Below are 15,480 nucleotides of genomic sequence, written 5' to 3' on the forward strand. Positions count from 1 at the left end.
AGTTAAAATAACTTTCCTTCACCACTGCTAAGGTTATATTTCAACAGTTGTAACAACAGATCTATGTGCTTCAAGAAGAATTTTTAAAACTCCCATTTTTAATCACAAAACTCTGGGATGGTCTTATTTAAAGATCAAAATGCAAAGTTCGAATGCTTAGAACTATACGTTGTTAAACCTAACCTCAGTCTATTTAATTTTATATGCAAAATAAGCTTGTGTAAGTCAGTAATGTAGGCATAATGTTAACATTTTGATTTGCAGTTCTCAAAGAACCCTTTTGAAATTAGGGTATTCCCCCCCCTAAAAAAAAAAAAGTAACAGTGGTAAGCAACATAAGTTTTTTAGTTAAAACAGACTAAATGAGTCTAGTCTCAACTCTGTCAATGGTTTACTCTGTGAGCAAGAGTTATATAAGACCTAATTCAAAAGAATTATATTAGTTATTTTCCATTTTAAAATATTTTGAAGGCTGAATCTTCATTACCCAAACAAATTTTAAAAGACAGTGGGACTCCTGTAAGAATACCCATTTTGCAGCCTGGCATGGTAGCTCATGCCTATAATCCCAGCACTCCAAGAGGCCAAGGCAGGAGGATGGCCTGAGGCCAGGAGTTTGAGACCAGCTTGCACAACATAGCTAGATCTCATCTCCACATTTAAAAAAAAAAAAAAATCAGCCGGGAGTGGGGGTGCATGCCTGTAGTCCCACCTACTCTGGAAGGTGAGGCGGGAGGATTGCTTGAGCCCAGGAGTTCAAGGCTGCAGTGAGCTATGATGGTGCCACTGCACTCCAGTCTGGGCTACAGAGTAAGACTCCATCTCTAAAAAAGAATATCCATATTATAGATGGGAAAATGAGGCTTGAAGAGGTGCAGTCAGAAGGACCCAAGGTCGCACAGCTGCCATGAACAGAGCTGAGACTTGGACCCAGCTCACTGACTTAAATAGCAAAGCTCTCAACTATTCTGCTAGGGGTTGTCAAACAAAAATGCCCTTAGGAACAGGCAGATACAGTGAGTGAGTACAGCTGAGGGAGTAACTAAGATGAACTAAAGAGTAAGTACATGCCCAACTAAAGGCAACTGTAGCTTCCTGGCTCCAGAACAGTGTGGCCAGGTGGACATGATGAACTTGAGAAATTACACTAACTGGTAAGCAAGATATCTAGACTGAAATCATCTGATTTAAAAATATTGGCTCAATCTTTTTTCTTAAAGAAAAAACATGTATTAGAATGGATAAAAGGGAAAAAGTGAAAACAAAAAAGAAAAAACATGTATTAGAATGGATAAAAGGGAAAAAGTGAAAACAAAAAAGATATCTAGATTGTGAAATCATCTGATTTAAAAATATTGGCTCAATCTTTTTTCTTAAAAAAAATAACATGTATTAGAATGGATAAAAGGGAAAAAATGAAAACAAATATCCTAGTAATGCTGGCTAAGATATGGAGCAACTGGCACTCTCATGCAAAAATAGTCTAGCCCTGCAGACCCCAACTCCCAGACCATGGACTGTTATCAGCCTGTGGCCTGTTAGCCACACAGCAGGAGATGAGTGGCAGGTGAGAGAGCAAAGCTTCATCTGTATTTACATCCATTCCCCATCACTGTATCACCACATAAGCTCCGCCTCCTGTCAGATCAGCAGTGGTATCAGAGTATCCTAGGAGCACAAACCCTACTGTAAACTGCACATACAAGGGGCCTAGGTTGCGCTCTCTTTATGAGAATCCAATGCCTGATGGTCTGAGGTGGAGCTGAGGTGTTAACTAGCACTGGAAGCTAGTGCTAGGGAGTTGTTACAAATACAGATTATCATTAGCAGGGAGGTTTCAGTGCACCATAAATGTAATGTGCTTGAAACATCCCCAAGCCATCTCTGCCCACCGCCCTCCCCTCTGGTCCATAGAAAATTGTTTTCCATGAAACTGGTCCCTGGTGCCACAAAGGTTGGGGACTGCTGGTATAGACACTTTGGACAATAATTATGTTACAGGATCTTGCTCTGTCACCCAGGCTGAAGTGCAGTAGCCCGATCACAGCTCACTGTAACCTAGAAGTCCTGGACTCAAGTGATTCTACTGCCCCAGCCTAGCTGGGACTACAGGCATGTGCCACCATGCCCAGCTAATTTTTTAATTTTTTTGTAGAGATGGGTCTCACTATGTTGCCTAGGCTTGACATATCCTTATAAAGTTAAACATACACTTGCCACATCTAGCACTCCCACTTCTAGGTATTTTCTCAAGTGAAATGAAAACCTTTTAAAAATCCGTACCTTAAATGTTTATAATGGTTTATTCCTTATCATCAAAAACTGGAAACAATCCAAAGGTGTCTCAGCTGGGGAATGGACAAAGAAACTATGGTACATATATTCAATGGAATATCATTCAGCAATAAAAAGGAATGAACTATTGATATACTTAACAACATGGAAGGATCGAAAAAGCATTATGCTAAGTGAAAGAAGACAGACTTAAAAGGCTACATACTATATGTTTCTATTTGTATGACATTCTTGCAAAGACAAAACCATAGAGACAGAAAACAGATCAGTAGCTGCTGGGGCTGGGGGCAATGGTTGACTACAAATGATCAACACAATGGAATTTTGGGAAGTGAGGGAAGTTTATCGTTACTATATTTATCAAAACTTGCTGAACTACACACTCAAAAGGGTGAATTTAACTATGTAAATTACAACCTAATTTAAACAATAAAGGAAATAGTTGAAAGGCAAAAAAAGTACCAATTAATCTATTTTATGTACCTATAAAACATTTCAATATTTTATATATAAAACATTTTCTTCACTAATATAATTATTTTGCATTATGAAGGCAATCTTAACTAGTTAATATTGCAAATTGTTTGACATATTTAGAAAAAAAGATATAATTTTAAGACCTATATACCACATCCAGCGAAATAAAATCCACAGCACTGTAAAGCCATGTACTTTTTGGAAGACTACACAATTAAGAACTGCTAAGAAAGATATACTATGAAAATAGTATTTGGATTGTTAACAGGGAGTCACATTACTTAAAGTATGTCCCTTATTGAGATAGATTAAAAATGTTTTGCAAATTATAAATATTCTACAAATCTTAAAAAGAATAGTATAGGTAAAGAGCACAAGTGTTAGGGCCAATCTGCCTGGCTTGAATCCTGTCTCTGACACTTGCTAGCTATGTGACCTTGGACAAGTTATCTAATCCCTCTCAATTTTATTTTCTCTACTGTAAAATGTAAAATCCTCAAAGAGTTTTTGTAAAGGCTAAATAAGAAAAAAACCTGTTAAGCATTTAGCATATATAAAGAGCTAATTAAGTGGCACCTGTTACTAATTATTTATGTAATGTTACAAATTTTAAGATTTTTATCCTCTGAATTTAACTGTAAGTACAAGTTTCCTTTAGGAATTAGGACTACTCCGTAAGCATCAGAGGCTTCCTTGGAGTAGCAGCAGTAAGGACAGGCAAGTGACCCGCAGTGGTCAGTTTTGTTACCTTAGTCCTTTCTTCTGCACCTGCAGCATGGCTGGCCACTGTCCCACCACTGTTAGCAGTGATGAGCCTCTGTAGCCCCTCCACTCCACCTTAATAGGAGACTCTAGCAGGCTGGGTTATTATGAGGCATGTGAGGTGCCAAGGGTGCAAAATTCAAGGAGCCCCAGACAACTCACTTGTCTCACCCCAGTCCTGGTCCACCTTCCCTCCAATATTCTTATTTCCATACCTCTCTCAACTCATAGATTCTTCACAGTCTTCCCTCCCCCAAGAGGAAAATCTTTGTTTCTGCTTCCTTTAAAGCCTAAGAAGATTCATACAGTTTGGTGATTAATCATTAGCCTTTACTATTGTTATTGTGTCCTAGATTCTATATGCTTGCTACCTTTTTGTGATACTTTCATTTTTTAAATTTAACGCTGCTTTTTTTTTCTCTCTATAAATACAGGAACCTCTCTTTGAAAAAAATCTGAAAGCTTGCTGACAAAAAATGATGTGCATGAACCTCACCTTCTAGAGAACACAAAAGTATAAGACAATTTGTTTGTAGAAAACAATTCAGCCTCAAGTGATCTGAAACGTTTGGTTTTTTTTTTTTTTAACTTTATAGGACCAGGCAACAACATCTTTTGTGGGCTTGTGGTTTTACGGTATCTCATTACATTCAAAAACCCTTTAAGTTCCTGTTTGATTTGCTTCTTTATACAATCTGAAACATGGCTTTCCACATGTGAATTCAAGGATCCAAGTGATTGCTTTATACTTCATCATATACACTTTACTGAGAAAAGATGTGCTTTCTCACTCGCAGTGGAAATCCTTTTTGAATCAATGGAATTTTGGTGTGCTGCTTTCCAAAGTGTAAATCTAATTACAGTTATCGGACGAGAATTGAGATTAAAGACTAAGGATCATTCTGATTCACTAACATACTTAATGTGTGGGCCGGTACATCCAAATAGCGCCACCATTACTAATGACCGCTTGGTACAATCGTTCCAATGTAGAAATCTACTGGAAAGTATGAGATTACGTTGCACACACGAGCAGTTTCTTTGGTGACATTTTAAATTTGATATTACGTTTTGACCCCAAAGAAGAAAATGTCCTGCTCTTTAAATTGTAGGCATTGTTTCGAGCGTATCCTAATTACGTTGCTACAAAGTATCTTGAGTCCACTCTGACCTTCCCCTGCGAAGGCGACGGGCCCAGGACCAGCGGCAGCCACGGAGGAGCGGGGGCGCCCGGGCCGAGCGCTGGCCGGGGCGGCTCTGAACGGGCCTCGGGGCGCAGCGCCCACTTGCAAGGGAGCCTTGGATCGGACCCTCCTCGCACCGCTGTAAGCCACGCTTCCCGAGGGTCCCCAAGTGCAAAGCCACGAACGAATTTTACATCCAAATAATGTGAGAGTGGTGGCCCTGCAGGGGCAACGAAGGCGGCCAGCCAGGGTCCGCGCTCCCTCGGAGGAGCGACCGCCGTCTCGGGGCTGTCGCTGTGGTTTGGGAGCTTCCTAAAGTATTACAACGGGAGCACTGGGGGTCTTGACGGAAAGGCAGTTTACCTCCGAGCGCCTCCATAAACTGGCCCGGGAGTGCTGAGGGGGACCCCTGCTTTAGGTAATAAGGGCAACAAGAAACGTTTACCTTGTGGTGGAATAAAAGGTTAGAACCTCGATGTGGCACACTCGACATTTCCTCACAGAAAATTAAAAGTCACGCTCAACCAAACGGTAGCGTTCCCGCCTCAGCTGGGCGCCGGGCTGGAAGAAGCCCGGAATCAGCCTGGGCCTGAGGCGGTGGGACGGCGGCGGGGCGAGGTGACTCACGAGGCCTCGCCCGCTGTACGGAGCCCAGGCCGACCCCACCGCCGCCACCTCTGCGGCGCCCTCCGCGTGGGCCTCGGGGCAAGCCGGGCCGGCGCAGGGCGCAGGGGCGGGGCCAGGCGGCCGCCTCGCCTGTCTGACCCTCCCCGCGCCCCCCCCAGCGGTTTGATTAATGACTCTGCGGCTGCGGGGGGAGGGAGGGCGGCTCTGCGCTGCCTCAGCCCCGGCGTAGCCCCTCCGGTGGGCGCAGGCCTCCCCCCGACCTGCGTCGCCTGCGAACACACACGCCCGGCCACGGGGGCGCCCACATAAAAGGCGTGGCCAGCGGGATCCGGCAGTGGCCGTCGGCTTCAGCTTCGGCCGGACGAGGATGGAGTGAGCGGCGCGGCCCAGGCCACGCAGACCCGGCTCGACGCCCCTGCCCAGCGGAGCCGAGCCCCACTCAGCCGCTCCAGGAGAGGTAAGGGCCCGGTCCGACGCGCGACGCGCGGTTCCCGGCTCTGAGCGGTAGCGGGTGCCGTGGTCCGAGGTAAGACTAGGGGGTCCCGCGCTCCTCGGGCAGGAATTCCCCCCGGCGTGAGTGGCCTGGGGGCGGCTGACGTGTCGCGGCGAAAAGGACCCGCGCCACCGTTCCTTCGGGGCTGGCCAGATTATATTGCCGAAGGGCGAGCAAGTGCCTAACCCGAGCTGTGCTTCCAAGATCTTTCTTCCCGGGCGAAATAGCCCATTCGCTTAATTTGTCCTTCATGAGTAGAGCTGGCACCGTGCCCCTCTCCTCATCCGTGTGAGGGGCCCGGGAACCCAGCTCTCCCCCGACGCGCAGGGGCAAAACGCGCCCCGGGCAGCAGGAGCCCGGGGAGCGCCCGAGCCACGTCGGGCGGTCGCGCAGAGAGGGGCGCCCGGCCTCACCGCACTCTCGCCCTTCGCAGTGCGCGCTGCGCGGGAAGCCGCCATGGACCGCGGACGCCCCGCGAGCGGCCGCCTGAGCGCCGGCGCCGAGCCTGCTCCCGCGGCCTCCGCCACCCGCGACTCGAGCCCCGGGCGGACCGGGACGGGGCCGGCGGGCACCGCGGGTGGCGCGCGCTCCGGAGGCGGACGGCCGGCGGCGGCGAACGCGGCGCGGGAGCGCAGCCGCGTGCAGACCCTGCGGCACGCCTTCCTGGAGCTGCAGCGCACGCTGCCGTCCGTGCCGCCCGACACCAAGCTGTCCAAGCTGGACGTGCTCCTGCTGGCTACCACCTACATCGCGCACCTCACCCGCAGCCTGCAGGACGATGCCGAGGCGCCGGCGGACCCTGGACTAGGCGCCCTGCGCGGCGACGGCTACCTGCACCCTGTCAAGGTAAGTGAGCAGGGCGCCCCGCAGGGAGCAGGACAGCCTAGCCTGCCCTCTCTGTCACTGTCTGCGTAGATGCCACCGAACCCTCACTCCTCCCTACCAGTGAGCTGAGGACTAACCAGGAGAGCGGCTGTGGCCTGCAAGGGCACCCAGTGGCAAGGTCCCCATTACAAGAGACTGCTCCTTAAAGGTTCGCAGGTAGTGGGTGAGGCGTTTAAACCTGGGGGGTTTAGGTAGGGGGCTGTGAGGCCCCATACAGGAGGCAGTCTAAGGATTTTTGCTGCCTTCCAAGGTGAGAAATGGGGACTTGGTTGCACGTCCTGATAATTTTTAATACTGAGTTACATTTATGCTCCTTTGAGAATTTTTGAGAGTTTTAATTTACATAATCACCCTTCTATTGTATTTTTATGGGATATTTGAAGGATTTCATGTATTAAATGGAGTAATGGAATTATCTGCCCCTAAGCAATCCTAGGAAAACTGTTGAAATTTTTTTTGGTAAAACAAGTAAGAACCCCAATGGAGTACTATTTCAGTCTGTTTACATAAAGGTTAATTCTCATGGACTGGACAGCTACCAAGAATGTTAGAAAAAAACTACATTTCTTTAATGTAATTTTCATAATAGTTTGGCATATATGTTGAGTGAATTGATTAAACACTACATTCAAATTCTGTAATGTACAGAATTAGCCAAGAGAACCCATTTTGCATAATTTATATATAGATAGAATGGTTAACTAACAGTTTTCACTTGATATGGTATATATGGTTATGATTTATTACCTATATTGCAGTAGTTAGTCTTTGCATCATCCTTTTCTCCTAGATTTGTTTTGAAACCTTACACTGATTGGGCTTTCTGTTCAAAAAGTGTCATCTTCTCTATATTTGCCAAAGCTAAATTGTCGAAGTTTTGTTTCCACCATTCTGAAGTATTTTGACACACACAAAGTTAGGATTCAGCCTTAACATATCAGTGTTAAATAAATTTTTTAAGTAATAATTATTGAAATATAGTAAAGCACACCCTCTAATGATAACTGAACTTAACTGTAAATTACAATATGAACTAAACTGAATTGTAAGTTGCAATTAACTTATTACAATGTAATATCAGTTAATATTAGAGAGTGTGCTTTACCATATTTATAGGTGAGGTTTAACAAAATTTACTTTGGAAATATAATCAAAATGATGATAGACTTTAACCATTTCAAACATTAAATATAAAAAGGTAAAATATTTATTTATAATTTTGATAGACCCCATCCTATTCATGAGTTTTATAGCATAATCTCAGCAGAAAAGTCACTCATAACTAATTAAGGGGTCTTACAGTGTGCATTAGATTCCCATTCAAATATAACATTAATGTTACATTTCTTTTGACTTGACATTTGCCATATACTCTAAGAAAGTTTAACATTAAGTATATTTTAGTACAAAGAGAAACTGTTAAATGCCTCTTTCGTGAGAGATATAATTCAGAATGAGATATGAAGAGTTGTTTTTCACCTTAGTTTCTTGCAGTGCTTTTTTGAATAATGTTATAAGCATCAGTTTCATGTAACAATAAGCATAGCAAGCTGTTTTTTTGCACTTGATGCATGTATCAAATGTTTTTGTAATCATAACTATTTTGAGAAAAAGCAAATCTCATTTGTCCTCTGAATTAACTATTTTTATTTTAAAAGACATCTCTAGAGATGATGATGCAAAGCCAAAGGTTATGTCTTAAAAAGAAATTGATGGTTAAGCAAGTGACTAAAACAAGTTTTAAAATCAAACATTTATTGAATTCTTACTATGTGCAAAGCACTGATTTAGGAGAGTGAATACAATTATGAGTAAGACTCAGTCCCTCTCCTAATTGAACATATTATAGAGATGAAAACAAAAGTACAAATAACAATACTGTAAGGGAGAATGTTACATTTGTCATAAAAGAACTATAATTATGTGTTTTGGAAGATCAGAGGGAAGAGATTTTATGTACATAATTGAAACTGCCTGTTAACACATTATTTTAAGATAATAACAAAACATTTAAATGTTAAGCCTATCTTTGATTAATTCAAAAGAAAGAAAAATATTCTCATTATTTGTACTTTTGGGGTAACTAAAGGCTCATTATAATAAACTGTTGTATCTTTTAGTAACAAGTATTCTGAAATGACTTTATTTTTCTGCCTTACAGCATGGTGTTACTCCGATGATAGTCTTACTTTGATTATCAAAGATACTTTAACAATTATTTCAAAGCCATGATTTTGAATCATCAGTCCTTATTATCAGTATTGTTAGCACTGTTGGGGACTCACTTTAAGAGTATCTCAAATGAAACTGGAAGGTTTAAGAGACTGGGATCCTAGGGCATAGCCTAAGATAGCAGTTTTTATCCCTTTGGGGTACTAGCAATTTCAATCAGCATCAGTCACCCTAAGGGCAGTAAATCTCCAAGAGAACAGGAGTATATTTCAGATCTTTACATTGGCAGAAAAACACATAGGACTTTATTAATTGCCATATCCCTTAAGCGTCATTGTTTATAATATAGGTAAACAATAATTTAAAAAATAAACATAAGGTTTTGTTATTTTGGGGTCATTTAAACCAAGAGTGCATTTTTAAGGTCTTCAGTTTCAGGTTCAGCTCTGGTTAATTGGGAGTTTGCTAGATTTTTCTAAGCTCAATGAAACCACAGTACATGGTTTTAAATATATCTTACTAGGGAAAGTAGAGCTAAGGTTTGTGCTAATCTACACAATGCTAAAACAAACCATTGAAAAGTGAAATGTGAATCAGTCAACTGGCTTTTTTGGCATCAAGGTGACATGCCACCTAACCAATATTCTATTTTCATTTTAATTCCTCATTCTTTTTTTTTTTTGAGACAGAGTGTCGCTTTGTTGCCCTGGCTAGAGTGAGTGCCGTGGTGTCAGCCTAGCTCATAGCAACCTCAAACTCCTGGGCTTAAGCAATCCTACTGCCTCAGCCTCCCGAGTAGCTGGGACTACAGGCATGCGCCACCATGCCCAGCTAATTTTTTTTTCTATATATATTTTAGTTGGCCAGATAATTTCTTTCTATTTTTAGTAGAGACGGGGTCTCGCTCAGGCTGGTCTCAAACTCCTGACCTCGAGCGATCCACCCGCCTCGGCCTCCCAGAGTGCTAGGATTACAGGCATGAGCCACCGCGCCCGGCCTAATTCCTCATTCTTAAAACTGTTTATGTGTCTACAATAAGTTGATTAAACTCATTGCAAACCTTTTGAAAATCAAGGATGCAAAGGAAAGTTTTATTATTTTATAAAATCCATGAAAAATGAGGCAAAAATCCACGTATACATTTTTAGGTTTGCTTCATTAATTACTTATATCCTAGCAAAGATTAAAGAAACAGATGCCTTCATTTGTGTCCACACTTGGTTGAATGATTCATTCAGAGCAATTCTCAACACAGTAGGGCCTGGGTAGCACATATGAGAACCACCAGGCAAGCATTCCATGGTATTTTGATTTTATTTGATTTTAGTTTTATAATTGTCACACAATTTTCAAATTACATTTAAGATGTGAGCTTGAGATTTGTATGCTTATGAAAATGGGGCAGGGGTTTAAAAGGTGGAGAAGCACCGGTGTATAATATTGCCAAAAATCCAGCGTTTGAAGTTGATTTCTGCCACCATACCCTATTCGCTACATCTTTTAGTCTGCTCTACACTATTCACTATATGTATTAATCTGATATAACAATGCCAGGTCCTGACACTTTCTCACAGTCTGGAGGCTGGAAAGTCCAAGATCAAGGTGCCAGCAGGGTTCAATTCCTGGCAAGGGCTCTCTTGCTGGCTTTTAGCTGGCCTTCTTCATGCTGTGTTCTCACATGGCCTCTCCTCGCTGGTGCATGTACACCAGGGAGGAGGACAGAGAGAGAGATCTTCCCCTTCTTAAAAGGTCACTAGTCCCTCATGACCTAATCTAACCCTAATTACTTCCCAAAGGCCCCATTTCCAAATCCCATCACCTTGGAGGTTAGGGCTTCAACATATATATTTTGGGGGGGACACAAACAGTCCCTAACACTACCAGCAGTGGGGTCTTTGGTATAATGCAGGACTTTAATCTGATATAACAATGCCAGGTCCTGACCTATCAAATGAACCTCAGTCTAGCTTCTAAACACCTCAGCAAAGTAGCCTTTGGAAGACCCCAAGGACAGGATCAGTGACCGTGATACACCTAAAATGTATAAGAATACACGTGTTATTTAAAAAAATTGAAATGGATTTGCAAAACATAGCATAGTGTCAGTCTTATTACTGTATCAAACATAATGTACAAGGTTATTTAGAGGAAGACTACATAGGAGCGGACCATTTTAAATTACAAATAACATAAATGTTATCTTTTATCTATATTTAAAGTATAGATTACCGGCCAGAATAATCTGAATTTAGGACTCCTAAATGATCTGGACTACATAGGTGCAAACTCACTTGTCACATCTGGAGACGTAAAAAATAGAACTTCTGTTGGTTGGCACAGAATAGAAACTTTCCAGTTAATACCGCATGCCCACTTATTCTTTATGGCTACATTTTACATTTGGAATCCCAGTTTAGGTGAAAATAACTGTACTCAGAAGCACAATGAGAGTTTATATTCCAGCTCCGCTCAGGGGTGGGGAACCTGCAGCCTCGGGGCCACATATGGCCTTCTGGATCCTTGCATGTGGCCTTTTGACTGACTCTGAATTTTACAGAACAAATCCTTTTATTAAAAGGAGTGTGGCAGAGAAAGATTGAAGCTTTTCTTGCCTCCTTTGGTGCTTAAAAAAGAACAGTCTTGAAATCAGAAGGCCGCAGGTTCCCCACCCCTGCATGGGTGATTTCAGTATGCAGCTTGGGTTGAGAACCCAGATCATATTAATAATTGTACCTCTATTTGAGCATTGTGGATTATCTGGCAAACATTTAAAAACATTTCATGGTGCTATGTAACCAGCAGCCTGCCTGTGGATGTTCACTCTTGAAGACAGGTAGCCTGATTGTGGCAGCATTTGCTCTCTGCAGAGGGTGGGACCACTTTGCTTACCTTTTTGGGAGTTGTACTTTTTTTTAGTCTATCTTTGTATTAAGAAAGATGGTATTTCTCTGATTAGTATTCCAAGGACCTCAGAACTTAACTGATTATATGATTCCCTCCCCCTAAAAAACAGTTCCATTCTAAAAGTACTACTCATATGTTTTTTCATCATTATGCCTGTCTGGCAATAAATTATATTGTTTGAGAGGGAGGTTTTCCATCACAAAGATGAATTGAGAAAAATCATGATCAGTAATTCAAATGTGATTATTACCGAAAGGTTAGAACTGTATTACACCAATACATCCAGATATTTAATCTGGATGTTCTATCTATATAACACCAAATATTCTAATATTTACAACTTCCAGATATGACTTCTAGCTAGAGAAAACATTTCAATGGTAGAATTAGTCACTTTTAATCATGGTTCTTTTCTTCTTCTTCTTCTTTTTTTTTTTTTTTTAAGAGACAGGGTTTTGCTCTGTCACCCAGGCTGGATAGAGTGCAGTGACACCTTCATAGCTCACTCAACCTCCAACTCCTCAGCTGAACCGATCCTCCAGCCTTAGCCTCCAGAGTAGCTGAGACTACAGGCATGCGCCACCATGCTCAGCTAATTTTTTAATTTTTTATGGAGATTCAGTAGCTATGTTGCCCAGGCTAGTCTTAAACTCCTGGCCTCAAGTGATCCTCCTGCCTTGGCCTCCCAAAGTGCTGGAATTACATGCATGAGCCACTGCACCCAGCTATTGTGGATCTTGACAAGTGTAGACATGTAATACTTACCACATGAAACTTTTAAAAATATCTTTAAAGACAGAGATCTAGTTTTAGGCTTAATTTTGTTTTAGGTTTAGTTTGAAATTAAAACATTATGGGTAGATATATTTTTCTACACTTCAACTATATTCATTCTCCATGATTTCTTACAATTCTTGTCTACATGCACACATATTCTTTCTATAGTTATAGTCAAAGTCTGGGAATACTTTTGCTTTTTACTGTTAGCATTAATAAAACATTTTTCATGTTCCTTATGTTTCATAATTAATTGTTATTAGCTACATAATATTGCATTTGCATGGGGCTATTTGGAATCTTTCACATTACAGACTATGCTGTATATATCATAGTTACTAACCTTTGAATTCTTGTTTAAATATTTTTTATTTATTTTTCTCATCAACATTATAACAAAATAAATATTCTTTTTCAGAAATGGCCTATGCGATCAAGATTATACATTGGTGCTACTGGTCAGTTTCTGAAGCATTCCGTCTCTGGAGAAAAAACAAATCATGACAACAGTCCAACAGACTCACAGCCTTAGGCTCTCCCATAGTAGGAGCTGGTAACAGTGGTGGCTGTTGTTTTAAATACTATGAAATAATTCTGTATTTATTATATCAGACCTAACAAATATCATTTCTGAAAGTTTACATATGAATGCATAGTTGGATGTTAGATTTGTCTGTCTAATATAAACATGGAATGAAATAATCGGTCTTATATAAAACACACAGTTTATTCAGTATGAGAGAGTCACTGCTCTATAGTGGAAGAGAAACTATTAGAAAAAGGAAAAAGACATATGAAAACAAACAATTGTATATCCAAAGAATGCACACATTTTCTGTCGTATATCCATTAAAAACTGATAAGCTGAAATCTATTGGTATAATCTTCCTAGTTTAAACGTATCTGTGTTTGTAATACACCAGTATTACACTATTGTGAAAACTAGATTGTACTTACTGTTGGTCTAAGAAGCCATTTCAGTTAGAAGGTGTGAGATCATGTATTCAGTTTAGTTGAGTATGTGTGAAAAGACTGTTGTAGTAATACAAAGATGCGGTAACTTCTATCACTAGTTATTTTTCCCTGTTAGAAAACTTAGAGTATTAGAAATGGTTTGCTCCATAAGACAGGACTTGGCCTCCTTCTTAGAGGGTTACTCAGTATCTTACTATGCAAATTGTGGGAGTCACTGGGAATCCCTGCAGCCCAGTGTGCACAGGAGACCAGGTGTCACTGGGCGGCAGCACTCGTCACCCTCCCTGGTCAGTCCATATCCACCCCACCCTCTTGCAGATCCTGAGCTGGGTAACAGGTTCAGGGCAGCCACTGTGGAGAGAGTGGCATGTTCAGGCCTGGCAGGAGCCTTGAGTAAACCCATGACCCTCCTCACAGTCAGTGCCATGATCAGGCTTCTCCCCTTGTCAATTATCATTGACAATCTCCCTGCCTCACATAGTGAAATGGGAGAAATCCAGTCTGAGTTGGGAGTTCTGGCAAGGATCTGCACCTTGGGAGGGTCTGAGGACACAGAGTGACCATGCTGAGATGAATTCAGGCTGGAGCAGACCCTTGAAATCTGCCCTGATATGAACCTCCTCCATGGCCTCCCCATCACACCGCACACTGATGAGTGCTCAGGGAGCAGCTGGTCTGACTGACTGCACCAGTGGTTTAAGTTTTCAGCAGGAGTCTGAAAACTCATGGTCAGGGCCATAAAGTAGAGATGTTGGTCGGGAAACACACTGAACCCCAAAACAATGGGGTTCAGTAGAGACATCTGAAAAAAAATCAACCTCGGTCATTCCCTTTTACCTACCTTTCTTGCTTCTCTCCTCAGTCTTTACTATTCCCCTTTCCAATTGTTTTGTGTTTTCACCTCAGTTTTCTAGCTTTTGGCAGTGAAGTAAAGTAAAAGATCATTTGGGCCAGGCTCAGTGGCTCATGCCTGTAATCCTGGCACTTTGGGAGGCCGAGGTGGGAGGATGATTTGAGGCCAGGAGTTCAAGCCAAGCCTGGACCACATAGTGAGACCCCGATTCTACAAAAAATAAGAAAAATTAGCCAGGCATAGTGGCAGATACCTCTAGTCCCAGCTACTTTGGAGGCTGAGCCAGGAGGATTGCTTGAGCTAAGGAGTTTGAGGCTGCAGTGAGCCATGATCACACCACTGAGTCCATCCTGTGCTATAGCAAGACCCCATCTCTTGAAAAAAAAATAAGCTGTATTAAGTTGATTCAGGTGAACATTACCATGTTTTCATTCATATTTAATAGTTTAGAAGTTTGAGTATTTTAATATGAATATACTGTTTATAATGTGGCCAAGGCATGTCTTTTTAAAAGACACATAATAAAAGCTTTCTACGTATTAATATGCAGCAAAAATGTTTGCATATTTAAATATTTGTGAATGTATTTACTCATGTAATATTGAAAGGAATAAAAATTAAAATGAGATTTGGATTCAGCCATTTACTATTATACATTATTAACATAAGAAGTGCTAAAAATCTTTATCTTAAGAAATGAAATCAAAACTTCTTTAAAGTTACCTCAAACCGAATTGCAAACACTAAATTTGATAGCAAGTATTCCAGAAAAATGATTTTCTTGCTAATAATGCTTATCTATTAGTTTGACTACAGTTTTTAAAGCATTTAATCAGGGAAAAATTGTGGCTTTTGTTGAATTCTTAGACTTTTCTAAATCATCCTGTTAGTAGAGCTTTGCCTTTGATGGTTTTACTTTTTATTTCTTCTTGTCCAATTTCAAATGTTTTAATGCCAAGGAAGTGTATTTCTGTCATAGATTTTCATGCCATTTTATTAAATTGCTAAATATGATGACAGCTTTTTGTAGGTTGGAAAATCTCAGAGGAGGAATTGCGTATTTTCACCCAAAGGTT

The 15,480-nt window shown here is 41.5% G+C and overlaps 2 protein-coding genes across 3 annotated transcripts in view; both read left to right on the forward strand.

Annotated features, from left to right (window-relative positions):
• The window catches only part of PPP1R42 (protein phosphatase 1 regulatory subunit 42), a 38,757-nt gene extending 34,195 nt beyond the window's left edge, over nt 1-4,562 (forward strand). For both annotated transcript variants that reach the window (XM_045560559.1, XM_045560560.1), the window contains one exon: nt 3,969-4,562. In XM_045560559.1, coding sequence (XP_045416515.1) covers nt 3,969-3,993 — 25 coding nt within the window. In that variant the 3' untranslated portion in view covers nt 3,994-4,562. The remainder of the gene's footprint in view (nt 1-3,968) is intronic.
• Nucleotides 4,563-6,294: 1,732 nt separating this feature from the next.
• On the forward strand, nt 6,295-13,182 carry TCF24 (transcription factor 24). The gene is made up of 2 exons (XM_045560561.1): nt 6,295-6,684; nt 12,995-13,182. Exons 1-2 carry the CDS (start codon nt 6,295-6,297, stop codon nt 13,106-13,108), a joined length of 504 nt encoding a protein of 167 aa, XP_045416517.1. The 3' UTR covers nt 13,109-13,182.
• Nucleotides 13,183-15,480: the final 2,298 nt, after the last annotated feature.

Source organism: Lemur catta, chromosome 9, assembly GCF_020740605.2.
Source record: "Lemur catta isolate mLemCat1 chromosome 9, mLemCat1.pri, whole genome shotgun sequence".
Taxonomy (NCBI): Eukaryota; Metazoa; Chordata; class Mammalia; order Primates; family Lemuridae; genus Lemur; species Lemur catta.